The sequence below is a fragment of the Nomascus leucogenys genome, chromosome 6, assembly GCF_006542625.1.
Source record: "Nomascus leucogenys isolate Asia chromosome 6, Asia_NLE_v1, whole genome shotgun sequence".
Taxonomy (NCBI): Eukaryota; Metazoa; Chordata; class Mammalia; order Primates; family Hylobatidae; genus Nomascus; species Nomascus leucogenys.
In genome coordinates, this window is record NC_044386.1 from 91498554 (window position 1) to 91526263 (window position 27710).

Sequence of the window (27710 nt, forward strand, 5' to 3'; positions counted from 1 at the left end):
AGGGGGCATCAAAGGGAGAAAGAAGAAAGGCGATATGGCCCAAATTGGAATTTTACCTCCTTACGTAGGCTCTGGGTCATAGAAAAGACCACACGAGCTTTCTGGCTCTGAACTCCATACGTTAATTCCTGGATCAGAGGCACAGTCCTGTTTGAGCCAGGGATATTGCTTTGGAGTTGCTCAGAGAAAATGGGTAAGTATTCCTGGTGTCCACCCAACAGAGGCAGAGAGCTGTGGGGGTTTGCTGTGGCCACCCTCACTCTTCCCCATGTGCCAAGTCCTTTGAGATTTGCAGAGTACTTGGGATTATAGGAATGACTTGGGCTCCATCAGTCTCCTGGGGGCTGAGTATGTCAGTAAGAGTACCTGTAGTGAGTAGTCAGAGGATAAAAATGAACTTTCTATACCATAATACACTAGAAAAATCAAGTTTTTTATTTTAAAATATTGTCAAAGGCTAAGGCCATAGCAAAACAACCGAAAGCAGGTCTATATAAAATACACATCATTTATAAATGCACACAGCAGAAGGCACAGTGGCCCCAGAGGACCAGGCAGGGGGACAACAGGGAGAAACAGAGCGCCATCTGGAGGGACAGGCACACCCGCAACACTCAAAGTCCTGGGCCCCAAGTGCACCTCCAAAGTCACCTACCCTGCAGCATGGCTCTTGCCCTTTCTGAGACTGGGTATAGCTGAAGACCAAGTTCACCAGCATCTTGGCACATCCACCTATAACTGGCACCTCTCATGGCCTCTGACAACCAACCAAGGCTCAGAGAATGGATTTTTATCTCTGTCTTTCAGCAAGGACCAGGGAGAAGCACTGAAGCAAGAAGGGTTATTTTCCTAAAAAAGACGGATGAAAGGGTGAAAGGGGCTGGTTCCAAAAAAAAAAAGATGGCTGTTCATGGAACAGTGAGTTTCACCTGAGACATACAGATTTGGTGCAAAAGGCCAGGCTCTAAGTTTCATCCTAAAAACTGGGATGGGGAGAGCATGAAGAGACCACTACTGGCAGTCCCTCCAATCCTCATTTGGGTTTGTCATAAACAGGACAGACAGTCGTCTGCTCCACAATAAATAATTTCCACCTGGATTTCATTCCCTGATTAATCTCTCAGCATCTGAAGAGGGGAAAACAGTGGCTGTTTCTGACACTGCCCGCCCCATCACCAGCAACTTTCCCTGATACTTCTGGCCTCCTCACTAAGGCCCTTCCAGAACCTCCAAAGCCACTATCTTAGGAGATGGGAGTCCCAGGGCGATGAGGCCAGAGTTTTGGGGCACAGAGAAGAAGAGAAGGCCTTGACAGAGGAAGAGGAATATCCAAGGCAAAACCACCACCACGTCCAACCTCCTCATCCTCTACCTTTCCTGTCCCCAGAGGTATGAGATAGACCCCCTGGCCTGGTTCCTGCACTGTACTAGGCCCACAGTGGACACTTCCACCTTAATGGAGACTAGGCCCCATGGAGTGGAGGTCCCTCCTCCATGGCCTGCAACACAGTGACTACGGGGGTGACACAAGTGACCTCTGCCCTGTGATGGCTCAACACCATCACACGCAGCTGTCCGGACAGGCCCCCCTCAACGGGCTGCTGTTGGCCATGCCTGAGATCCGGGCAGGCAGGCAGGGAGTGGACAGCAAGACCTCAGATCCAAGCCTCCACCCTTCCCTTCCCTGTTTCCAGGGCTTGGGACACCTTAGAAATGTTTGAACACACGAGGGCAAAACCCAGTACCAGGTCTGTGACCACAGTGATCAAAGGCCCTGCTCCACCTGTCTCACCAGAAAGTGACAGCTGAGGACACAGAATTCGGGTACCTCTGTTCTTCACAGCTTCCCATCTCCGTCATGGGCAGCATCTCCCCATAATGCAGCCAGCCACCTCATGAGGGGCCGGCACAGAGCCCTGGCCCAGAGCATGGAAATTCATCTCTGGCTGGAATCCTGGCCGTGAGCCCTCCCCTCTGCATTCACAGCTTCTCAGCAGGCCCCTGCCGAAGCCTGACAGGTGCCTGGCTGCCCGCAGAGAAGCCCTGTGGGAACACAGAGTGTTGGGAGGGAGCAGAGCCCACATGGGTGGTTTGTGTTCTGACCTCTGACCCCACAATAGGAGTGAGCTGTGTGGCAGAGCCACATTCCAAATATGAAAGCATGGCCTCTGTCCCTTGAGGTGGCCTCCAGTGTTCTGCCTGTGTGCCAGAACTGTTTCCAAGGACCCAGTTTGTTTGTTTGTTTTTTCTCATTTAAGTGGTTGCTGAAGCTTTGTATACAGAATTCCTCAGTTGGTTCCAAAAAATCTAGCTTTTTGTTTGAGTCCAAAAATTGTAGAAGCCAGTTACTTTGTAAAAAGGTACTTCAGATCTCTCACAGAGGGAAGAGAAGAGCTGCAGGGAGGAGGAGGGATCTGGAATATTTTCCTTCATAGGCAGTCTTAGCACAGCAGCAGCATAAACCACAGGGATCATTGGTGGAAACTTAGCACCCAGAACATTCTTCTTGGAGAAGGAATGGGGACAAAGGCCAAGTGGCTGTTACCTGCACACAGGAAAGATGTCCACATCAGGGAAAGGGCCCAGAATGCAGACGGACATGGGCAGAAGGGCCAGTGATAACTTTACTTCCCCCAAGAGTGGGCCAGGATGGGACCGGTGTACCCTGCATGCTGCCCAACCTTGCTTAGGGTCAGAAGCCAGCTCAAAACAGGACCAAGTCCTGCCAGGCAGCCTGGCCTGAGGTTCTTGGCTCCTGTCCTCAACCCTCAATATCGAAGGCATTCGAAAGAGAAAAGGCCTCACCTGTGCCCAGGGACTGGGCCATCCCAACTCAAGGAGCATAACTGCTGCTCTAGCCGAGAAATACGGAACGCCAGATAGGATGAGGACATGACCAGGAAGCAGATCCTGAAGAAAGGGGCAATATGGAGTTAAATATTTCTTCCACAGAAAGAGCATTTCTGGAAGTTCACCAGAAATAGTGGGGACCAAGCTACCCCTGCAGTTGGAAGAATTAAAGAGCCCTTTGTCCTGCAGCCAGTTCAGGCCTCAGCATCTTTCTTCCCAGAGGCCATGTAGGGGTCTTGAGATTCGTCCCCATGGAAGCGTCCTCACAGCCCAGCTAGAGCTCTGGGCCCTTCAGCTGAGCCCTGGAGGGCGCTCTGGCCAGACAGCCAGAGCGTCATCCTACCCTCCCTCTCACCAGCCACCGTGGTCCTTCCTGTGCCTCCTCTGGGAGGCCATGATGATGACCCCCTAGGTGGTGGGCCCATTCCCCTAGCAGGTGCTGATGTTGATGGTCAAAACCTGGCCAGCAGAGCCAGAGGAGGCTGATGAGCTAAGGTGAGGGAAAGCAGGGGCTGGCTGTTCATGTCACTTCCCACGATGCTCCCTGCTCTACTGGTCCTTAGACAGAGGTAGAGACAAGTCAGGGGTTCCAGAAGCTGCCCTAGTGGTGGGCAGTAGCGAAGCCAAGCTTTTCCTTCCTCTGTCTCTCCAATTTTCCTGACCCTCCTTCTCCCAAATCCTTTTCCTCTTCTCAACATCTCCATATCCTGCCCCTCTCCACCAAATAGTCTTAACCCTAAATTACAGGGTTTCAAGAATAAAAACTGGAGATCCTTTCTCTTGCTACAGAAGGGTGTGCCACATGGCCTTCAGATACCACCCAAGAGCTTGAATTTGACTCAGAAACTTCCCCCTGGTTCGAATAGTGAACTCCCCACACTCCAAGGCCCTTGTTCCAAGCACCTAGACACTCAGGTGGGTCTGTCCCCCTCCCCAGTATAGTCACTTACAGCACAAAGAAGACCTTGAGGAGCCGGTAATCCCAGAGCCTCAACTCCCCAGTGCTCCTGGGCTCCTGCTCCAGCTCGTCCTCCTCATAGATAGCATTCTTTGCAGTGGGAGAGCAGTTCGGCATCTTCTTAGGGCAGGCAGGACCCCAGCCTGGCAAGGGCCATGCCCACCTCCCACCATTTTCTGAAGCTACTTGGGCTCTTGACTTTTCTTTATGGATTGGGAAAAAAAAAAAAAAAATCAGCTCTCAGAAGCCCTGCTGGCTGTGGTGAGCCCTTTTTATGGAACTGGGAAGACAGAAAGTCTGGCCTTTGCAAGTAGTTGCCATGGACAAGCACCCCCCGAACTTACCAGACATTGGAGGCTTCCTGGAGGGGAAGAAACTGTCTGTGGCGTCCATGGATGATGGAGGGATACAAGGGATGTTGTCTGGGAGAGACAGGGACCTGGAGGAAGGGCATACCTTTCTCCACTTCATCTCAGGGATGAGGACTTCCTGCAGTAAGACAGGAGAAGCTATCTTACCATGGCCCTTGGGATCTCACTTGCCCTAAGGAGCCCACACCAGGTTTATCAGAGTTTTCTCCAGATATTACCAAATATAGACGCCTAGCCAGGGATGGAAGCAGGTACAAGGGGGGAGGGCAGTTGCTATAGCAACCATATGCCTCTCCTCTCTGCTCCCTTGCTGTGACTAGCTATTCTGCCAGCAAACGATGTCTTTGAACACTGCTAGTGTAGAACCACAGTGGGATCTTAGATGTGAGCCAACCCAGATACATGCTCAGATCTGAGGCCAAGAAAGCTCAGCACAACATGTCTTAGGTAGGATAAGTTCTGGCTCCTATCCCAAGCCCTAACCTCGGCAGGGAGGACTTAGGGTCCCCATCCACAAAAATGGGAACTTCACCTTCTATCCGGCACGTGGTATTATGCATATCACATGCTTGGCTAAACACTAATTGTTACTAAAGGAGCCTTCAAACACCCTAGGGTCATCTCTACACCATCCCTGCCCTAGAAACTCAATTCTGCCTACCCAGGGCCCCAGCTGCCAAAGGAAACTTCTGGAACTTTGGCAAATCTAAAATAAGTCTGTCTGGGTTCTTCAGGGATAGTCTTTGGAGTTCTTCCCTAGGGACATCTTTTATTTTTTTTTTTGACAGGGTCTCCCTCTGTTGCCCAGGCTGGAATACAGTGCTGTGATCTTGGCTCACTGCAGCCTTAACCTCCCAGGCTCAAGTGATCCTCCCATCTCAGCCTCCTGGGTAGCTGAGACTACAGGTATGTGCCACCATGCCCTGCTAATTTTTGTATTTTTATTGAGACAGAGTCTCACTATGTTGCCCAGGCTGGTCTCGAACTCCTGGGCTCAAGCCATCCTCCTGCTTTGGCCTCCCAAAGTGCTGGGATTACAGGCGTGAGCCACCACACTCGGCTCCCAGGGACATCTTTATGCTCTTGAAGGCCCTCTTGACTCAGCTGAAGAAAAGAGGATGGGCCACTGGCCCTGCATCTGTACAGGTGTGCAATCCAACCTGGCCAGTGTTTTGGAGCTTGGACTTCTGTTCTACTCAGAAAGTCAGCCTATCAGTTGGGCATGGTGGCTCACGCCTATAATCCCAGCACTTTGGGAGGTGGAGGCCAGTGGATCACTTGAGGCCAGGAGTTTGAGATCAGCCTGGCCAACATGGTGAAACCCCATCTCTACTAAAAACACAAAAATTAGCTGGGTGTGATGGCAAGTGCCTGTAATCCCAGCTACTTGCGAGGGTGAGGCAGGAGAATCACTTGAACCCAGCAGGTGGAGGTTGCAGTGAGCTGAGATGGTGCCACTGCACTGCAGCATGGGCAACATAGCAAGACTCTGTCACCCAAAAAAAAAAAGAAAAGAAAAGAAAGCCTATCTGCTGAGGCCCTGGTGGCTCTGCATTATGGTGTGGCAGGTTTAGGAGATGCCCTGGCATAGCATGGCCACTGACTCTTGAGCCTGGTGCCCCAGTTCTGCATTGTGGGCCCCCCCCTGGGAGGCCCAGAAGCCTCAGAGCTCCAGGCACTGTCAGTCCAGCAGTCTTTGCTCCCAGCTTCAGCTCTCACCAGAGACTCAGGTTCCCCTGGAAATTCTCTTACACTCAGACTCTTCTTGCTGGAAGGCTGAGGAGGAAAGTGAACAGCAGTCACTTGTCCATCTGGAACAGGCAAGGTCAGGCAGGGGGAAGCATCAGCCCTCTCCAAGAGAGCTTTACCTCCAAATAAGCCACTTTGTGTCAGGTGAAGCCCAGCTCCCAGGGTCTATAGGGGGCACCCTATTTAATGCTGGAGCAGAGAAGCAAACCCCGGGCAATTTACTCTCCCACCTGCTGCCCCACCCCTCCCCTCTTCCTCACCATAGGCAAAGAGAGTCATAGGGCATATTGGGAAGCAGCTACGCACTCCTATCTGTGCATTAAGGAAGCACAAGTGAGGGCCTGGACATAGAGATGGTCCCTGACCTACGATGGTTCCACTTAGGATTTTTCAACTTTATGATGGTGCAAAAGTGATAGGCTTTCTGTAGAAACTGTACTTGAAGTACCTATACAGCCATTCTGGTTTTCGTTTTTTGTTTTTGGTTGAGATGGAGTCTTGCTCTTGTCATCCAGGCTGGAGGGCAATGGTGCAATCTCGACTCACTACAACCTTCTCCTCCCGGGTTGAAGTGATTCTCCTGCCTAAGCCTCCCAAATAGCTGGGACTACAGGTGCCTGCCACCACACCCGGCTAATTTTTGTATTTTTAGTAAAGACAGGGTTTCACTATGTTGGCCAGGCTGGTCTTGAACTCTTGACCTCAGGTGATCCACCTGCCTCGGCCTCCCAAAGTGCTGGGACCATACAGCCATTCTGTTTTTCACCTTCAGTACAGGATTCAATAAGTTATATAAGAAGTTCCACACTTCATTATAAAACAGGCTTTGCCTGAGATGATTTTGCCCAGCTCTAGGCTAATGAAAGCATTCTGAGGCGTTTAAGGGAGGTGAGGCTAAGCTATGATGTTCCGTAGGTGATGTGTACCTCTATTAAATACATTTTTGACTTACGATATTTTCAACTTTTGATGGGTTCATGGGACATAAGCCCATGAACAAGGAGCATCTGTATATGGGGACACACGGGGGCCCACTGGCCTCAAAGACATGCTTGCAAGCATAGACACACAATCCAAGTACTGTCTCTTGCACATTTAGCCTGAGCCTTTAACTCCCCTCTCCCTGCCCCATTCCTTGTGCTGGAGAGATGGGCGACCTCCCCCAACACCCTTGTGCAAGATTTGCATCCAGGCCTGAGCGACCTCCCTGGCCTTCCTGCTCCCAAGCTCCATACCTGTAGGTGGGTGCAGACTCTCCTCAGCAGGTCATATACACTGTCCCGGGAGAGCAGTGACACAAAGATATACTGGGACATGGAAAGAAAACAGACAGGGGTAGGGGGAGATGAGACTCCTTGCTATGCCAGCCAGCCCCCTTGTGGATTGGGCACAGGCCCACAGGGGTATCAGGCCGTGAGAGCCAGCAGGAGCTCTGCCTAGGAACTTCTCTTCCAGCTTGTTGTACGGCCTGAAATATGTACTGGAGAGCTGCAGGGTGGGGAGAAATAAAGACCTGGGAATGTGTCCGAGTCAGACTGTGGGCTGTCGGGGCTGGGAGTGGGAGACTGACAGGGGAGCACGGGCCCAGTGCACTGACCTTCTGGCTGGTGTTGGTGGTGATGGCCAGTCCATTGGGAAGGAGCCGTGCCATCTTGTGTTTTTTGATCATTTGCACAGACACCACAGGAATGACCACCTGAGAGGGAAAGGGATGCTTCTCTCAGGACTAACCCCCAAGGACATGGTCCCTTTGCTCCCTGCCTAGGGACCCAGCTGTGAGCTCAGCATAGCCACCATGGAGAAGCCTGGCCCCATGTGAGGAAGTCTCTGAACCTTCTACCTTTTCATCCAGGCTCCCCTTCCAGTTGTCCCCGCCACCCTGCCCCAGCCTTGGCAAGATATGTCACTCTTGGCTGTCACATAGGTATGATCCCTGTTATCCAGGAGGCCAAGGATGGTGGCTCTGGTAAATCTCATACTCTAGTAATGGAGCTCCCTAGGCTACTTCTTGGCCACAACTAGGGCTCCGCCTAAATGTGACATCCCACTCTGATTCTCAAAGCATTTCTGAAATACCCAGAGGCAGAATGATTTGGCTGTGAACTGTTCAGGCCAGCTCAGGCCAGATGTGGGGTCCAGATTGGGGCCCCTGTTTTTGAAGGGGCAGGACTACTTTCCTGGACACTGGATGAGATGCCTCGAAGCTGAGCATCCAACCAGCAAGGGGCTTCACCTGGGGCCCAGCATGCAGAGAGATAGGCATGACTTTGAGGCATGCCTGTGGGGCAGGAGGCTGGCTCTCCCCTCACAGGGTCATGGCAGCCCTTACCACTCATTACTACCTTGATATCCTTGCCAAAGAGGCTGGCATGGAAGCAGAGCCAGTTGGGGGAGATGTAGAGCCGGCCCTGGAGGAGGAGGTCCCTCTGGAGGGCACAGGAGCACACTAGGATGTCACAGGAGAGAAAATGGCCATAAGCAAGGTCAGCCCAGGAAGCCCCAGGACCTGGGTCCTCACGCTGTGGAGTCCAGAGTCCTGCCTCAGGACCTGTCCTCCTCAGACTCCCCCTTCCCCACCGCAGGCCCCAAACCCCAAACAGTCCATTCCCCCGCATCAAAGGGTCCTTCTCCTGACTGCTCCTCCACTCCACCAGCCTGCTGGATGTTTCTTCCTTCTCCACCCATGCTCCAGGGGGTCCAGGCAAGTTCTTGCCCTGATCTCCGAGCCTGCATTCTCACAACCTCAGGCAGAATCCCTGACCTTTCCCTGCTCTGCTCTGCCCCAAGGGCCTTGATTGTGCAAATGCCCCCACATGCTCAGTGAGAGGCCAGAGCAGGTAAGAAGTCACCGATAAGAGCAGAACAGACACAAGATTCCAAAGCTCTGACGTTTCCCCCAAGAAAACCTTCAAAAATGCAATGCTATGTCCAAACCAGCCCAGTCTTCTCACATTCTAGGGGAGTGGTCCACATCTTAAGGACAGCCAGTTCCCATTTCTAAGTCATGCTTTGGAGGCTCCAGAGCAGAGGCCCATGGCCCCAGGCATTCTGGGTGCCTAACCAGCTATACCAGGGAGACAGCTCACCTTTGAGAACCACTTCCTCCAAGGGAACATCCTTAAACAGCTTGTGGTATTGCTGGTTGTATTTATTCAGTGTTATCTGCAAATACACGGGCTGCGTCTGAGAAGCCCTGGGAGGTGAGACCGCCAAAGGGGCCCTGCTCCAGCCAACAGGAAATGCCACAGCCCCCTGGCCCATGCTAGGGACTTAGCATGAGGCAGCTAGTAAGCAGCCAGTGAGTACGGAGGGCTGTGTGCCAAGCACAGCTTGTCTCCTGGTGCTGCTAGGTCCTGACAGGCAGTTTGTACTAGCAGAGGGGGACACGCTACTCCCACCCAGGAAGGGATACCCACTCAGGTCTCCTGATTTCCTGATAACAGGCCTGGTGGCCAAGGAGCCAAAAGTCACTGAATTCTGGCAGCCCAGGACCCCTTCCTGGGTGAATAGTGAGAAGTCAGCCTCCAGACTTACCCCTTCTCGGCCACACTTCTTTATCTCTTCACTCTTCAAGCCTTCTGGCCAGTGCAGACTGCAAAGGAGACATTCCATTTTGGGGACAAGGAACCCCAGTCCTGCCCATGCGTCCTCAGTGCCAATTCTGCCCTGGCCTTGAGCCAGAAGCTTGAGGCAGAGTTCAGAGACTAGGACCCTTCTCTAGGGGACACAGCAAAATGACAAGTACAGCGAGCACACAGCTATACAGCTCATCCCTGGGGGAGGGCACTGCAGGAGGCAGGGAGTGGTCGCCAAGGGACCACCTTCCCCGATGCGGGTGAGCAGCATCTCCTGGAGGTGCACCTGGTCTCCCAGAGATGCTGAGGAGCTGCCCACCTGGGTGTCAAAGACCCTGTCCCATTTCTCTGGCCAAGGGGTAAGCAGGGGAGCAGGCAGTGCTGGAATAGGGTCCAGTTTGGGGTGTGGGTGAGGTGAAGGTGTCAGACTCACAGCTCCGGGGCCTGGCCGCAGGCCATGATGCTAGCAGGACTGCCCTCCCTGCTGCCTCCTCCCTGTGGCCTGAGCTCTGCTGCGGGGAGCTTGGCACAGACTCACCTGACCTGGCTGAGGCTACCACACTGGGAGAGGCGGATGGCACTGAGAAAAAAAGGTAAACCTTTGCCTTGGCCAGGTTGGCCCAGAGCACAGGTGAGCAGGGAGGAGGCTGGAAACCCAAGAAGCATGGACTCTGCTAGGTCCCAGTGCACTGGGACAGGCCTGAGGGGCGGGAGGAAGAAGCCTGGGGCAGCCTCTGCCCGACCTCACAGACCTGCAAAGGGGCCCCGGCTCAGCCTTGAGGTCCTCTTACAAACTGGTCATCTCCTGACGGCTCTCCACCCCCTAGTCTATGTGTATCTCTGACTGGGAAAGGGGTCCTCACCTGTAGTCCAGGGGCTCCTCAACTCTGTCTGGTTTCTCTTTGCAAGACACAGGACTGTTCAGAGAAGCTGTCTTTCCGTGCATTTGTTGGTTGCTAGGGAAAAACAGTCCCGTATCAGGAAGGGGGCTTCATGAGGACACCTTTCCCTAACAGCCCCACCATGCCCAGGGCTGCTGCCTCTGTCCCCCACCCAAGACTGGCCCTGATATCGAGGGTGACACTGAAGACATCACAGTTCAGAGGCAGCAGCGCAGGCAGAGGTTCTGGGATGGCTGACAGAGTAGGAGGGGTCTCACACGGTGTCTTTCCCGAAAGCCAGAAGTTCTGCTTATGCCTGGGCTGGGAGGAAAATCAACCTGTCTACCTCATCTCGTAGGCCAGGCTGAGTGAGGCCTCTAGCCCCACCCTAGAGGAGGCACACTGAGAGGGAGGACCCTGAGACTTGCTTATGCCGAGAACAAAAGTGTCCAAAGTACCCGCGCGGCGTGACTGTAAACTATCAGGTTCCGGGAAAGGAGGCTGAGCATAGGAGGCCTTTATCAAAGCTCAGGAGCTGATGCGCTGAAGGTGTGGGAGGTGGACGCCCGTCAGCCTACAGGTGAGTGTGGCCAGGAGGGGAGGAGCCGTCTTATACCAGGAAGTGGCCTCAGTCACCTCGGACAGTCAGGACAGCTTGGTGATGAGAGCCAAACCATCTCAAAAATGTCCCTGAGGGACAGCGTGGGAGGCAACAGATCCTCTCTCCCTGGGCAGGTGGGGCTCTCCAATGGCCTTTGAGTTCCTGCCTCCACTAATCGCTCCAAAGAATCGTTACCCTGTTCCTGCTCCTCCAGGCTACACATCAATAAAGCCTGAGCCATCAAACCAGCCCCAACCAAGTGGGCTGAGGGGCTGACCAAGAAAGAGAGGGTGGCCAAGAAGCAGGGCCATGCTGGGGCAGTGTGGTGGCCAGGAACAGGTAACAAGGTCACGTGCAGTGGTCCCGCAGCAGATTAGGGGCTGGAGCCTGGCACCTACAAACCTCAATGCTCAGTCACACTCCGCTCTGTGACTGAGGCTAGCCAAAGTTCTCTTCTTCAAGAACAGAGTTTTCGCCTCAGCCCGAGATCTGCCAGGACCCTCAGAGATTTATTCAGCCTCACCCCCTCCCACCATACCATTGTACAGATTACGAAACCGAGACCTGCCAAGGGACAGGCTGTGTCCAGTACTACAGTGAACAGCCAGTGACCTCACCCACAAAATCAGCCCAGCCATGGCCATGTGGCCTGGTTACCTCTGTCCTCAACCTTAGAGAGGATTTTGCCACACATATCAACATATACCTACACAATCTTGTGAAGTGAGATTTTGCTAAAGATTTGACTCTCAAAGTTGATTTCTGGATTTATTTGGTTCCATCATGTCACATTTCACAGAGGTTTTTTTTTTTTCCCTTGATTTTTAAAGATTATAGAAAATATGAAAAATATGTATAAGATCAAAATCACCTAAAAGAAAGATTCCCCAAAAATCACCCAAAGAAAAAATGTGTGATAAACATATAACCTATGTAAATCGTTATATAATCTATCATTTGTGTACCCTACTTCTGTGGCTTAACCTGATTTCATGAGAAATTTTCCATGTCACTCACTATTCCTAGGATAGATTCTCAGAAGTGGAATTAGTGGATTGAGAATGAACAGATGCTATTTCAGTTAACCCAGCCATCAGCACGATATGAGGGTGCCTGTTTCCCCATATTCAGTCCCTTCTCTGGATATTGTCTCTCGCTCACCTTTGCAAATCTGATAGGTGAAAATACATTTTCTTCATTTGTATTTCCGCTTACTGGTAGGTTGAACACTTTTTTCCAAATAATTATTAACCACTGGAATTTCATTTTCTTATAGACAATTCATAGGTGAAATTCTTTCTTCATTTGTATTGAAGTTCTTTCTTCATTTGTATAAATTTTTTCTGGCTTTTTTTATTTTTTTGAGGTGGAGTCTCTCTCTGTCACCCAGGCTGGAGTCCAGTGGTGTGATCTTGGCTCACTGAAACCTCCGCCTCCTGGGTTCCAGCGATTCTCCTGCCTCAGCCTCCCAAGTAGCTGGGACTACAGGCATGCGTCACTGTGCCTGACTAATTTTTGTATTTTTTAGTAGAGACGGGGTTTCACCATATTGGCCAAGCTAGTCTTGAACTCCTGACCTTGTAATCCCCCTGCCTCGGTCTCCCAGAGTGCTGGAATTACAGGCTTGAGCCACCACGCCTGGCTTTTTTTTTTTTTTTTTTTTTTTTTTGAGACAGGGTTTCACTCTGTTGCCCAGGCTAGAGTACAGTGGCGCAATCTTGGCTCACTGCAGCCTCAACCTCCCGAGCTCATGTGATCCTCCCACCTCAGCTTCCCGAGAAGCTGGGACTACAGGCATGCACCACCGTGCTGGGCTAAGTTTTTAATTGTTTTTTTTAGAGAGGGGGGTCTCACTGTGTTGTCCAGGCTGGTCCTAAACTCCTGAGCTCAGTCGTCCCACCTCAGCTTCCCAAAGTGCAGGGATTACAGGTGTGAGCCACCATGCCTAGCTTTTTTTTTTTTTTTTTTGGAGACAGAGTCTTGCTCTGTCACCCAAGCTGGAGTGCAGTGGCGTGATCTCAGCTCACTGCAACCTCCACCTCCCAGGTTCAAGTGATTCTCATGCCTCAGCCTCCCGAGTAGCTGGGATTACAGGTACCTGCTACCACGTCTAGCTAATTTATATATATATATATAAATTTTTTAGTAGAGATGGGGTTTCACCATATTGACCAGTCTGGTCTTGAACTCCTGATCTCAGGTGATTCACCTGTCTTGTCCTCTCCAAAGTGCTGGGATTACAGGCGTGAGCCACCATGCCCGGCCTGTAAATTCTTTATTGAGAACGTTAATCCTTAGTTTATCATTTTTGTGATGTTTTCACCAGTGTGTCATTTCTCTTTTGTCTGTGGTATTTCTGCTGTGCCTGTGTGTAATTACTGCATGGGAGATTCCATCTGTTTCTTCCATGTATGTTTCTCGCTTGGTCTAAGTCCTCTCACAGGGCAGGCCTCGGAGGAGTAGCATATGCAAGTCAGACCACTGAGCCATTACAACGTGAGCCTGGCAGTGAATCCATTGGGCCGCCAGGGGAAAATCCTGTGGGCTCAGCTCTGAAGAACCTGCACTCCAGCCTGAAGGATGGATGAGGGATAGAATGGGATGACAATGGGAAGGAGCTTGGACAGTGCTTTCAAAGGGAGGGAGCCTGTTGCTTGAGAGTGTGACTCAAATTCTCAGGACTGCAGGAGCTCACAGGATGCACAGATCCCTGGGAACTGAAATACAGTGGGGTTCCTAGAGAAAAGGAAGCTGAGCCTTAGAAACTGGGTATAATTATAATCTTGCATGGATTATCTAATCTTGCATAGATAATCATATCTTTGCATGCATTCTAAACCAAACATATCCTTAGGTTCAAATGTGACTTTCTCAGGGAGAGAAGCCTTCCCTCAGCCCTCCCCCAGCCTAGGTGAGGAGTCCCTGCTTCAGATACTCACTCACAGCACCCTGATCGGAAGTCTCCGCTCAGCATCTGTCACACTGTGTCCGTGTGCCATGACTGTGCATCTCCAGGGGCTCACAGACTCTGCCTGGTCCTTCACTGAATCCCCTGAGTCCAGTGCTGAGCATGCAGCAGGTGCTCACGACAGCTCTGGGGAGGAGCTTTCCTGCCTTCAGACCAGGCTCAGCCACCAAGCCCAGCCAACTTTCAAGTCTCTTTAAATTAAAAGCCAACTCCTGGCTGGGTGTGGTGGCTTATGCCTGTAATCCCAGCACTTTGGGAGGCTGAGGCAGGTGGATCACCCAAGGTCAGGAGTTCAAGACCAGCCTGGCCAACATGGTGAAACCCCGTCTCTACTAAAAATATATAAATTAGCTAGGCACGGTGGCGGGCACCTGTAATCCCAGCTACTCAAGGGGCTGAGGCAGCAAAATCGCTTGAACCCAGGAGGTGGAGGTTTCAGTGAGCCGAGATCACACCATTGCACTCCAGTCCAGCCTGGGCGACAAGAGTGAAATTCTGTCTTAAAAAAAAAAAAAAAAAAGCCAACTCCTTTACACATGATCAAGAGGATGGTTGCAAGCCACTCCTTTATGTTTGCCCACTGAAGCCAGTTCCTCCTGTCTCTCTGCTGATAATGCTCTTGGCTCAGAGACCCTGCCTACGGCCAAAATGAGTAAACCTGCCGCGCTCTCAAAACGATCTTCAGTTCACTTTCCACTCGACAGTAGTGTCTTCTCCCCTGTAGTGTTTATTTTGACGAATGAAAATAAAGAAATGAGAGCAGTGCCGCACGAAGAAGTACAGGGCAGACTGGTCACTGAGCATTCACCAGCAGAACCAGTCAGGCAGGGGACACCCAGTGACCAGCTGGGCCCCGACCCAGAGGGCCAAGAAGGAGGCTTCAAGAGCACAGGGCTCAGCCTGGTCCCCCACCCTGCAGGCAGCCGCTGCAGACTCTACTCACAGACTTTTTCTCGCGCTAGGTGTTCATGCCCTGTGGGTTGTGAACCTCATCTCCTCCCGCTCTGTCCCATCCAGTCCCATCCCTTCCCCACGCCCCAGCTGTGGAATTCATGTCAGGAGTCCTGGAAGCCATAAAAAACTCTAACTTCTGTCAGGAGAGGTATGGAGCAGGGGAGTGGCAGTATTTTGACATTAAAGGGGGTACAAAAGATTGGAAACCCTCCGATGAGGCCCTTCCCCTGGCTGAGCATGGTCTGAAGGCAGGAAGGCCCCTCCCTAGAGGGCACAGGAGGTGTCTGCCTGCTCTCCAGCCCCATGCAGCAAAAAATACTCCCTGAGCTTTTCACATCATGAGGCGGGTAGGGAGCTCCCCAGCCTGAGAAGCTGCCAGAGGGCAGGGATGGCACCAGCACAGGGAGATGTCAAGAATGGGGAGACAGGGCAGGAGAGGAGGGGGCAGTGAGTGGAGCCCAGATACACAGGAGTCTAGGGGCCTCATGGTGCACCTGACACAGGCACTCTGCTCTGCACACCTCCCCCAGGCTCCAAATACCCACACCAGGCAGTCACTCCCAAGTCTACCTCTGTAACCTTGACACCCACACCCTCCCGAGCTTCACACCCTGCCATCTAGACCTGTCCATGCATGTAATCTTAGTAGCGGCCCCCCAAACCCGCTTCCTCCTTGGCATCCAATGTCTGTGAAAGACTCTATCTCCCCACAGTTACCCAGGCCAGAATACCCCACTCATTCTTCTCCTCACCTCCACAGCCAATCAAGCCCTCAGGTCTCCCCGAGAACCCATGAAACCATCTGTCATTCCCGCTACACCACGCAAGCCCAGGCCATGATCCTTTTCCCAGATGCTGGCAACAGCTCCCTGACCAAAACTGCCTCCGGCTGTGCGGGTACACACTGCCTCTCTCCCATATGCACACTGCCCAGAGGGCCAGCTGGGGCCCGGGTCTGATCCTGCCACTCTCCTGCTGATGCTCCTTCTTCACTTCCCGTCACTTCTTCAGCTGGCCTCCCAGACCTTCCTGCTTTCCAGCCTCACCCCCGTCATTGCCTCCTCTGCAGTGCAGCCCAGCACCTTCACTTCCATGCCACAGCAGCCCTTCACACCTGCGTGCTTTGCCCGCTTACCTGCCTACCCTTCTCATGCTTATCTACCTGGGGAGTTCCGGTCATCTTTCAAGCCCCAGGTGAAATGTCACCACCTCTGTGAAGCCTTCCTCAGTTTCCCCCAGCAGAGGGGCTCATCCCTCTTCTGTGGTCCACAGTCGCTTCTTGCAGGCTGCTGCCCCAGCACTTACCACACCAGAGTGTGCTTGTCTGTTTACACATCTGTGTCCCCCAGTTGACTCTGAGCTCCAGCAAGGGCGTGTCCCGTACATCTCTGTATCCCCAGCATACAGCCAGCACCCAGTGTTTGCTGAACGAATGAAGGACAGGGAAAAAGAGATAACACCCCAAGAGGGAGAAGGAGAGGAAAAAGCAAGGCAGTAAGAGTGAGAGGGCACAGAGAATGACACACCCAGCAGGAACGGAGGGGAGAGGCTGGACAGGAGCTGATGGGGTCCCCCACACCAGGGCCCTTTCCTCCAGGAGCTCTGGTTCGGTACCTCAAGGCACTCAGCCCAGGATGGTTGACTGATCAAAGAGGAACTCAGGTGGGAGGTAGGAGGCCCAAGCAAAGAATAAAGGACCTGGGCAGGATGGGGTATTTGGGTGAAAGCACAGGCTGGGCCCCTCCTGTCTCCCGTGGGCTGCACGCCCCTGGGCGGGCCATGCCCTGGCAACACTCCCCCAGCTTTCCCAGCCCTTCCTAACCACAGGACAAACCTCCCTCCAGTACTCATCCAAGCCTCTGGTAGTGGCCAAGCCTGTGGCTGATGCTGAAGCACAAACCTCAGCTGGGCCTGCGTGGTCACAGGCAGGGCCTTCCCCACAGCTGGGGTGGGGTGGTCCCCTTGGGCACGTCCTCCTCCAAGGAGGTGACCACACTCTCCCAAGCTGACTTCTTGCGGACCCTGTGGGTCCTGCCAACTCTTCTCAAGGCCAGGCCAAAGACAGCTCCACCCTCCTGTGCAGCCAGCCAGGACGCTCGGCCCCAGTGAGCTCCAAGCAGAGACCTGAAAACACCACTGCTCTCTTCCAAACAAAAACACATCATGGCAACAGGCCCTGACGGTACAAACCCAGAAACCAGGGAAATAGCCATCCAAGGACAGGAAGCTTCGTGGACATCTGTCCTGGATAGAACTTCGCAAACTGGGGCTCAGTAGGCTGGACCTGGGACTCTTCCCCGCAGTGGCTGCTCCAGATTCCCCAACAAGGTCTCCTCACTCCACCCGCACCTCTCACTCAGCTCACCTCCTACTTCAGGGGGAAAAGACACTCTCCTTTTAACTGTAAAGTGTTGCCGGCTGGGTGCATATTAGAATCACCTGCAGTGCTTTTTTTTTTTTTTTTTTTTTTCTCTTTTAAGAGATGGAGTCTTGCTCTGTTGCCCAGGCTGGAACACAGTGGTGCAATCATAGCTCACCACGGCCTCAAATTCCTGGGGCTCAAGTGATCCTCCTGCCTAAGCCTCCCAAAGTAGGTGAAACTACAGGTGTATGCCACCATGCCCAGCTATTTTTTTTTTTTAATTTTTTTATAGAGATAAGGTCTTGCTATGTTGCCCAGGCTGGTCTGGAACTCCTGGCCTCAAGCAATTCTCCCACCTTGGCTTTCTAAAGTGCTCGGATTACAGGCATGAGCCACTGTGCGCAGCCTGCAGTCCTTTAAAAAAAAAATGATGCCCGAGCTCTGTCTCAAACCAGTTAAATCAGAATATCTGGGAATAGCATTTAAATAACTATAGATTTCTTAAATTGTTGTTGAAGTATCATTTACATATAGGAAAGCACGTGTTAAGTAAATGTACAATTCAATGCATTTCACAAATGAGTACACATCCGGGAACCAGGCCCCCAGAACTACCCGCTGCTTCCTCTAGTTTCACTGGCCACACCCTTCTGGCCATGGATAGCCATCATCCTGACTTCCAGCACCACAGAGTGCTTTTGCTGCTTTTGGGACTTTACATGAACGGAATCATACCATACATACTCGTATATATGTCTGCTTTTACTCAGCAATGTGTTTGAAATATGGATAGACCACAATTTATTCATTTTACTACTGATGGACATTTAGGCAGTTTCCAGTTTTTGCCTCTTATGAAAGTGCTATGAAAATTCTAGTACCAGTCTTGTGCACACAAGTATTCACTTCTGTGGGTAAACACTTAGGATTAGAAGTGCTAGGTCATAAGGCAGGTTTATGTTCAGCTTCTTTTTTTTCTTTTTGAGACAGTCTCACTCTTTCACCCAGGTTGGAGGGCAGTGGCATAATCTCGGCTCACTGCAGCCTCGACCTCCCAGGTTCAAGAGATTCTCATGTCTCAGCCCCCTGAGTAGCTGGGATTACAGGCATGTGCCAACATGCCCAGCTAATTACTGTATTTTTAGCAGAGACGGGGTTTCACCATGTTGGCCAGGCTGGTCTCAAACTCCTCACTTCAAGTGATCCACCTGCCTCGGCCTCCCAAAGTGCTGGGATTATAGGTGTGAGCCACCGCACCTGGCCGGCTTTAGCTTTTAAAGGCTCCCAGCTGATTGTAAGCCCCCAGCCAACTAAGAAACCACGGGAAGAATCCTGCCCTCACCCCGCCTTTCTTTGTGGCTTCTCTCCAAGGCCAATCCGCCTGCCTGGGCTCTGAGACTGGGGTCCTGACCCTCCTGAGCCTTCTTCACCCTGGCCCTCTTGAGTTTCAGGAACTTCCTTGGCAAGGCAGGGAACTCCACTGTCAATAAGATTTCCTTCATCTGTTTAAGGCCTGGGGGCCCATTTCCTAGGTTGTACCATGGAAGTCACGAGACCAGCTTTTCCAGGTGGCAGAGGCCGGCTCTGAACCACACACTGTGTCCTTCCCGAGAGACTCCCTATGTGCTCTCAGGGCCACAGTCCTCACACACAGTCAGAAACTGGGTGACAAGACCTTTCCTGATGGCAAACTAGGATTCTGTGGAGAGAGGCAGGCTGATCGTCAACGTGCTGAAACTTGAAGATAAAAGGTAATTTCCTTCTTTTGCAAAAGTAATGTCATTATTGCTTTATTGCTGTCTTGCACTTTCATAGAAGCTGCACCTCCCTTTTTATTTTCTCAGGTGACATTCCATATCTAGGACAACTGCTTTGTCCTTTCCACTGACTGGAGGAGGGGAGGAAAATCCCATAATCGAGTCTCATACTGAGTGTAAGGGGGTGAGGCTTAGTGACTTGGGGTCCCACTCAGCTCCCCTGGCAGCGGGCTCCAGAGGGGCAGGAATCAACCTCATCACAATCCCTTATTCCAGGAAGGGTTCTGAGAACACCCAGGCCAGGAACGGGCTTGCTCTCCCATCACTGCCTGTAGCAGCTTTGAGATGAAGGGGGGATGTGGAGGGCCAGAGGCCTATCTTCCCAAGACCTACCAAGTGACCCTGGCCACAGCCAGCGGAACCATGGTGTGCTCCAGGCCCAGGAAAAGCCATCGCAAGCTGACCAGCAGCCTCTTTAGAGTGAAAAGATGAGCCGGCCTGTCAGATTCCCTTCCTAAGGAATCCTAACTGGGAAATCCGAGATGTGGAGATGTGCGGCAAGGAGGGAACAGGTGAAAGAGAGCCGGGCAGGTGCGAGCTGCAGCTACACTAGAGCAGAACCTCTGGGTGCCCCTGGAGACTGGCTCTAGAGCGAGGGAAGAGGGGGCAGGAGGCAGAGAGAAGCAGGGGGCCATGGGCCAGGCCTCCAGTCTAGGAGAGCACGAAGAGGGTCTGCTCCCCTAAGATGCCCATTAACTCCTTCTGCGTTTGTGTCTCTACAAATTGGCAAACAGAGAAAAAAAATAATCCCCTCTGTGACGTGCAGATCGTCAGGGCTACTGTGAGGATCTGCAAGAGGTCTTGACTCAGTCTGGGGTGGGGCTGGGGACACCCACAACCCTGCCCATTGAGCAGCACGTCCCCGACTAGCACCGCTGAGTGCTGTGTTAGCCTCTGTCCCATCACATCCTTGAAGGATACCTAGAGGGGCATCTACCCACGGCAAGTGAAGATGGGGGCACCACTGGGCCTCAAAGGCACTCAGAAAGCTCCATACATGTCCTCCATGCCTGAATCTTTCCACTGGGACTACAGTCCAAGGAACCGGCCGCAGCATGGCCCTCTCTCCACCTGGGCCACACCCAGCGACTGCCTCCCACCACCATGGGCTCGGAGGCACCACCCGACTGCAGCTCAGGCCCAGCCACGGTCAGGGTTCCTCCCTTTCTTCTCCTCCCTCCACCAGAGGTTAGAGGCCAGCAATTGCTGCCCCCTCCTGCCCAGAGCTCAAAGGCCTGTGCAGTGAGAACAGTTGCCACGGAGACAGACAGGGACAAACAGCTAAAACCGGGAAGCTTTCCTCCTGGGGATATCCAGGATTTCCTACAAAGCACAGGCCAAATAACAGAGCCGGCTCTGCAGAGAGTGCCCTGCCGGCTGCTGGCTTCATCCCATCATGCCCGAAGCTGCAGCAGCATCTATTTGAGCTGGCACCCCCGGGTCTGCTCATAGACCACTTTTTCTTGGCAGGCCACTTCAGGCTTGGCCATTTCCAGACAAAAAGCTGGTCATTCAGGTCTAAAAACAGACTTGCATTCATTAAGGAACAGAACGCCCCTGTGCTCTTGGTGGCCGCCCTCCGGCCAGGCCTGCTAAGTGGGGGGCCCGCAGACAGGCTGAGCCGCTCATACGCCCCCACTCAGGGCTACCAGGGGCTGTGGCTACTCTGGGGACAAGTCAGTTCTGTCCATCCATGGATACTGTCCAGACAGCCCACCCCAACCACCCTGGGATACCCACCTCAGAATTACTCTGGCTTTGTGGGTCCATCAGGCTCTTCTCAGGACCACAGACAGGTGTGAAGGGTCTTGGGGTCCTGAAAGAGCCTGGGGCTGGGGACAGGAAGACAGGAATGCAGGCCTGGAACTGCTTCTCACTGCTGAGGGGCCTTGAGTAAGCCACTCTTCCTTTCTGGGCCTCAGTGACTCCTCTGCAAAGTGGCGAGAAAGTCACAGCCCAGGAGGGACGACAAATGTTGTCTGAGGGAAAAAAGCAGAGGCCAGGAACTGTATAAACTGCAGATGGCCACTGGCCCTCTGTGGTCAGATGAACCCCCATCCCAGGAGGGACCTCTATCAGGGCGTCCTGACTCAACCATGGAGGGCAAGGAAGACTTTTCTGAAGACGCACAGCATTGGAGCTCATCTCCAAGGGATGCTAGCCAAATGGAGAAGAGGGATGCTGGGCGGAGAGGGTCACCGTAGAGGGGTTGCCATATACAAAGGCCTCAAGGCCAGAAGTGTGCAGCGTGTGTGAGAAAGCTAAATAGAGCCTTTGGGTCTGGAGGGCAGAGGTGAGCAGCGAAGTGGTAAGCAACAAGGCTGGAGGGGTTGGCAGGGCCAGATCATGCAGGGCCCATGGGCCTCTACAATGGTTTTGGTTCATTATCTTAAAAGCAATGGGGAACCAATGTAGAGACTTAAACAGGAAAGTATACTATCAGCTTTGTGTGTTAATAATTTGCTTCAAAGTAATCCCATGGAAGTGGGGCAGGGGAGTGGAGGGTGAATATTGGTGAAACAGGAATGACTCGTGTTGTTGGTTATTGTAGCTGGGTGATGGATACGTGGGGATCCACTGGACAACTCTCTCGTCCTTTGTTATGTTTACAGTTTTCCATGGAGAGAGCTCAGGTGAAAGGCTGTAGCTCAGCAGAGAGATAATGTCTTGGACTGGGTGGCAGTGGTGATGGAGGGCCAGGGATGGATTCAGAATATGTATTTCCAAATAGAATCGATCTGACATGGTGATGAATTGGATGAGAGGTAAAAAGAAGAAGGTGTCAAGTATGACTCTAGATTTCTGGCGTAAGCAAGTAGGATAGTGGGCTCTTTTGCTGAGACTAAATGAGGTAAAAATGGACTCGAAGAAAAGCCTAGTTGGAAGAAACAGTCATGAGTTCAGCCTTGAACATGTGTGAGAGACAGTTAAGTGGAGATGTCAAACTATATATGACTAAGAAGCTCAGAAGAAAGGTTTAGGCAGGAGGGATAAATTTCTGAGTTACTGGCCCATAAGTGAGAAGAGGAGCTAGTAAGACTGTGCCAGGGAAAGTGGGTACACAAAGAACAGAAGCTATCAACAAGGATGCCAAGACTTAGGGGGAAATAAAAGTCTTTTCAACAAATCATGCTGGGACAAACTGAATATCCACATGGAAAAGAATAACATGACCTTTAGCTCACACTGTATACAAAAATTAGCCAAAATTCAGCCAGGCGCAGTGGCTCATGCCTGTAATCCCAGCACTTTGGGAGGCCGAGGAGGGTGGATCACTTGAGGTCAGGAGTTTGAGACAAGCCTGGCCAACATGGTGAAACCCTGTTTCTACTAAAAATACAAAAATTAGCTGGGCGTGGTGGCGCACATCTGTAATCCCAGCTACTCAGGAGGCTGAGGCAAGAGAATTGTTTGAGCCCAGGAGGTGGAGGTTGCAGTGAGCCGAGATCACGCCACTGCACTCCAGCCTGGGCGACAAGAGTGAGACTGTCTCAAAAAAAAAAAAGCCAAAATTTGCTAAAACTATGAAACTCTTAAAGAAAACATCGGTGTAAATCTTTATGACCTATCAGGCAATGATCTCTTAGATATGACACCGAAAGCATAAGAAACAGAAGAAAAAAACAGATAAATTTGATCTCATCAAAATTAGAAATGTTTATGCTGTTAATATCATCAAGAAAGTGAAAAGACAATCCACAGAATGGGATAGAATATTTGCAAGTCATCTGTCTGATAAGGGATTAGTATCCCAAATATATAGAGAACCCTTATAATCTTGAGGACGTTATGTTAAGTGAAATAAGACAGTCTCGAAAACACAAACACATATGAATCCACTTAAATTAGGTATCTAGGGTAGTTGAATTCATAGAAACAAAGTAGAATGGTGGTTGCCAGGGCCTGGGGGCAAAGGGAATAATGAGTTGTTGTTCTTTGGGTATAGAGTTTCAGTTTTGCAAGAAGAAAAGTTCTGAAGATTGCACAACAACGTGAATATACTTAACACTACTGAACTGTGCACTCTATTGCCCAGGTTAGAGTACAGTGGCGCAATCATGGCTCACTGCAGCCTCAACCCCCATGGGCTTAGGTGATCCTCCCACCTCAGCCTCCTGAGTAGCTGGCACTACAAGCACATGCCACCATGCCCAGCAAATTTTTGTATTTTTTGTAGAGATAGGGTCTCTCTATGTTGTCCAGGCTGGTCTCAAACTTCTGGCCTCAAGGGATCCTTCTGCCTCAGCCTCCCAAAGTGTTGGGATTACAGGTGTGAGCCACTGTGCCCAGATGGTAGGGTTTTTTTTTTTTTTTTCTTAACTACAATTTAAAACTGTTCCAAAAGAACTCTTGGCCAGGTGCGGTGGCTCATGCCTGTAATCCCAGCACTTTGGAAGCCGAGGTGGGCAGATCACAAGGTCAGGAGATCGAGACCAGCCTGGCCAATAAGGTGAAATCCTATCTCTACTAAAAATACAAAAATTAGCCAGACATGGCGGTATGTGCCTGTCATCCCAGCTACTCAGGAGGCTGAGGCAGGAGAATGGCGTGAACCCGGGAGGTGGAGCTTGCAGTGAGCTGAGATCGCGCCACTGCACTCCAGCCTGGGCGACAGAGCAAGACCATGTCTCCATTAAAAACAACAACAACAACAACAACAAACCCGGGCGCGGTGGCTCACGCCTGTAATCCCAGCAGTTTGGGAGGCCGAGGCAGGTGAATAACCTGAGATCGGCAGTTTGAGACCAGTCCGGCCAACACAGTGAAATCCTGTCTCTATTAAAAAAAATAAAAATAAATAAATACAAAACAACAAAAAGTAGAAAACCAGGTGTAAGGCTGTCATGGAAGCCAAAGGAGTGTTTCAAAAGATGGAGGAGAACGCAATGCTGAAGTCTGCTGAAAGGCCAAGTAAGAGCAGGACGCAAAGGCAGTCCCTGAATTTAACACTGCAGATGAGTAACTTTGGTCAGGACAACTTTGGTGCAGTAGTGGGGTCTGCTCCTCCTCCTTTTCTCCTAGGCCGGTGACTGCATCCCAGGGATGGATGGTGAGGACAGGTCTCTGTCCACCAGCAAGGATGCTGCTGAGCACAGCTGGAAACCCGGTCCCAGCCCAGCTCAGCGCCACATCCCCTCTGAACCTGCCCTCCGCCCTCCCTCGCGGGAAGAGACCACGGAGATAGTGGGAACGGGTAGATAGGATTGCATCTTTCTCTCCTGGTTCCCCGAGGGGGTTGTTTGCAGTCGGGAAGGGAGAGGGACTGCCCTCGCCCCACGGCCTCACTGGCCGGTTCCCCAGTTCCCCAAGCCACCTTCACCTGCAGCACCTCCACCCCTCGGCTAGCACAGGCAAGAACCACAAGCCTATTTTCTGCGCCTGCCTTGGAAAGGGCTGGGAAGCTGGTGAGGCAGCCGCACCCAGCATTCCGGAGCCACACTTAGTGGCTCCAAAGCGGCGCCCGCGGCGGCACTGATGCCGCCCGGCTGGCCCCAGATGACCCTTTGCAGGAGGCTGGTGGTCACAGCCAGAGCTTGCGCAGGCCAGGGAGCTGTCAGGAGTGCCGCAGCCGTGCCCCCGGAGCGCGCGCCCCCTCTGAGCCCCTTCCTGGTGCGGTGCCTGTACGACGCATGGTAACTGGCCTGGCTGAGGACGCCCGCGCGGGGACTGGCTGCGCGCCCTGCCCAGGCTCCTGCCAACTCGGCTCCCCCAGGCTGGGGTCCAGCCGAGGGCTCAGATTCCTGACCAATGACCTCGTCTTGAGGGGCTTGCTGGGTCCTGGGACCTCCTCCTCCAAGGAGAACCCCAGATTGTCTAAATGCGGGAACGCTCCTTAGGAATGCCTGCTCTCGCCACTGTTATTCAACCTTGTCCTGGAGCTTCCAGCCACCGCACACAGGCGAGAAAAACAAATAAAAAGTTCACTTACGTGTTAAAAAGGGACAATTATCGTTTGAAGATGGTCAGATAAACTACCTAAACAACACATAATCAACCGATAAATCATAAAAACGTGGCACAGATATTTTTATATTTGGGCACCAAAATAGGCAGAACTGTGATGGGGTAGACACATAATTAACTCATGGAATTAATTACTACTTTAACGGTTACAAGATCAATAGATCTTGTCCAATAAATGGTATTGGGGCAATTGGCTACCTCCCAAACGATTGATTTTTTAACAACCGTGTTGGCCCGACTGGTCTCAAACTGCCGATCTCAGGTTATTCACCTGCCTCGGCCTCCCAAACTGCTGGGATTACAGGCGTGAGCCACCGCGCCCGGGTTTGTTGTTGTTGTTGTTGTTTTTAATGGAGACATGGTCTTGCTCTGTCGCCCAGGCTGGAGTGCAGTGGCGCGATCTCAGCTCACTGCAAGCTCCACCTCCCGGGTTTAACTTGTAAAAATCAATCGTTTTCCTGTAGACCTACAATACAGTTATAAAGTATATGTGGGAAAATAACTATATTCATATGACAACAAAAATATATTTTATTCCGGTTTTTTTTTTTTTTTTTGAGACGGAGTCTTGCTCTGTTGCCCAGGTCAGAGTGCAGTGGTGCAATCTCGGCTCACTGCAACCTCCACCTCCCAGGTTCAAGCAATTCTCCTGCCTCAGCCTCCTTAGTAGCTAGGACTACAGGCACATGCCACCATACCTGGCTAATTTTTGTATTTTTAATAGAGACAGGATTTCACCATGTTGGTCAGGCAGGTCTTCAACTCCCAACCTCAGGTGATCCACCTGCCTCAGCCTCCCAAAGTGCTGGGATTACAGGTGTGAGCCACCATTCCTGGCCTGAGTCAAAGTTTTAAATGAGCAAATTTACCCCAAATTAATTTGTAAATGTTCCAACAGGGTGCATGTGCACACATGTGAAAGACAGCAAGAAAATTTTGAAAAAGAAAATGATGCAAAGACTTTGCCTTACCAGATGTCAGAACAAATTACAAAGGTAGGATAATTAAGTAGTGAGGTATTAACTGGCCTAGGAAAGATTACTATAACAATGGAGCATAAGACAGTCCAGAAAATGACCTGTGAGTATATGAGAATTTAGTATATCATGAAGAACGTGTTTCACACAAGGAAGGAATGAGTTGTCCAATAAATGATATTGGGACAATTGGCTACCTCCCACCATTCACAAAAAGATAACCCAGGGAGATAAAACACCTAAATATTTTCTAAATCTATAAATAGCTAGAATAAAAGAGAATATTTTTAAATATCAGGAAAAGATTTTCTAAGCAAGATATAAAACCCAGAACACATGAAAGATTTAATTGCCTAAAGATTTAAAACTTCTGTATATCAAAATTTAAGTGGACAAAGGATTGGTATTCTTCATATGTAGGGAGCTCATCCAAGTCAATAAAAATAGGTAAACAACCAAATAGAAAAGTGAGCAAAGAATATGAACAAGCAATTTACAAAACAATGTATCTTACCTATCTTATGTAAACACTAAAATTATAGTGCTCAGTATTACCAAGGATGTGAAAAATAGTCATTCATTATTCCCCATTATAAGACTAAAGACTGAGCTAACCTTTCTAATATATATCAAATGCCTTAAGAAATACAAATTCTTTTTTTTTCTTATTTTATTTTATTTATTTATTTCTGAGACAGTCTCGCTCTGTCGCCCAGGCTGGAGTGCAGTGGCACGATCTCGGCTCACTGCAACCTCCGCCTTCTGGGTTCAAACGATTCTCCCGCCTCAGCCTCCTGAGTAGCTGGGACTACAGAAGCATGCCACCACGCCCGGCTAATTTTTGTATTTTTAGTAGAGACGGGGTTTCACTGTGTTAGCCAGGATGGTCTCAATCTCCTGACCTCGTGATCTGTCTGCCTTGGCCTCCCAAAGTGCTGGGATTACGGGCGTGAGCCACTGTGCCCAGCCAAGAAATACAAATTCTTTAACCCAACAATTCCCTTTAAGATACTTGATGTAAGGAAATAAATGGACAAAAATGTATATTCATATAATTAACAATTATGGGGAAAAATGTAGAAATACCAAAATGGTATTTTATCAATATAATGGATTCCTATGCAATTGATAAAAAAGAGTAAGTTAGAGCTCCTATATGTGCTAATATGGAAAAAAAGTCCAACATGTATTGTAAGTGATAAGTAGGTACAGACTGAATGCAGTGGCTCATGTCTGTAATCTCAGCACTTTGAGAAGCCAAGGCAGGTGGATCACCTGAGCTCAGGAGTTCGAGACCAGCCTGGCCAACATAGTGAAACCCCATCTCTACTAATAAAAATACAACAACAAAAAAATTAAGTGGGTATGGTGGTAGGCTCCTGTGATCCCAGTTACTTGGGAGGCTGAGGAAGGAAAATCGCTTGAACTCCAGAGGTAGAGGTAGAGTGAGCTGAGATAGCACCACTGCATTCCAGCCTGGGCAACAAGAGCAAAACTCCGTCTCAAAAAAAAAAAAAAAAGAAAAGAAAAATACAGATCAGTCTGATATAACCTATAACATAAAAAAACTATACTTAAGGGTATACATCAATCATGACTACATCCAGGAGAATAAAGGGATGATGTTCACTCTTTATATTCTTTGTTTTGTTTGAACTTATACTAACAGGTATAAGTTCCCAT

General features: G+C 50.8%; 1 protein-coding gene across 2 annotated transcripts in view; it reads right to left on the reverse strand.

The window, feature by feature from the left end:
- Positions 1 to 2013: 2013 nt before the first annotated feature.
- GRAMD2A (GRAM domain containing 2A) overlaps positions 2014 to 27710 on the reverse strand; it is a 36141-nt gene continuing 10444 nt past the window's right edge. Inside the window, exons 2-12 of one of the 2 annotated variants that reach the window (XM_030814689.1) lie at positions 10367 to 10459; positions 9463 to 9520; positions 9015 to 9090; positions 8271 to 8374; positions 7526 to 7624; positions 7164 to 7235; positions 5899 to 5955; positions 4153 to 4297; positions 3801 to 4011; positions 2806 to 2910; positions 2014 to 2545 (exon numbers count right to left, since the gene is read on the reverse strand). In XM_030814689.1, coding sequence (XP_030670549.1) covers positions 2542 to 2545; positions 2806 to 2910; positions 3801 to 4011; positions 4153 to 4297; positions 5899 to 5955; positions 7164 to 7235; positions 7526 to 7624; positions 8271 to 8374; positions 9015 to 9090; positions 9463 to 9520; positions 10367 to 10459 — 1024 coding nt within the window. In that variant the 3' untranslated portion in view covers positions 2014 to 2541. Of the gene's footprint in view, positions 2546 to 2801; positions 2911 to 3800; positions 4012 to 4152; positions 4298 to 5898; positions 5956 to 7163; positions 7236 to 7525; positions 7625 to 8270; positions 8375 to 9014; positions 9091 to 9462; positions 9521 to 10366; positions 10460 to 27710 lie in introns of those variants that run through there. The other variant, XM_003267175.3, reaches the window with a different exon arrangement.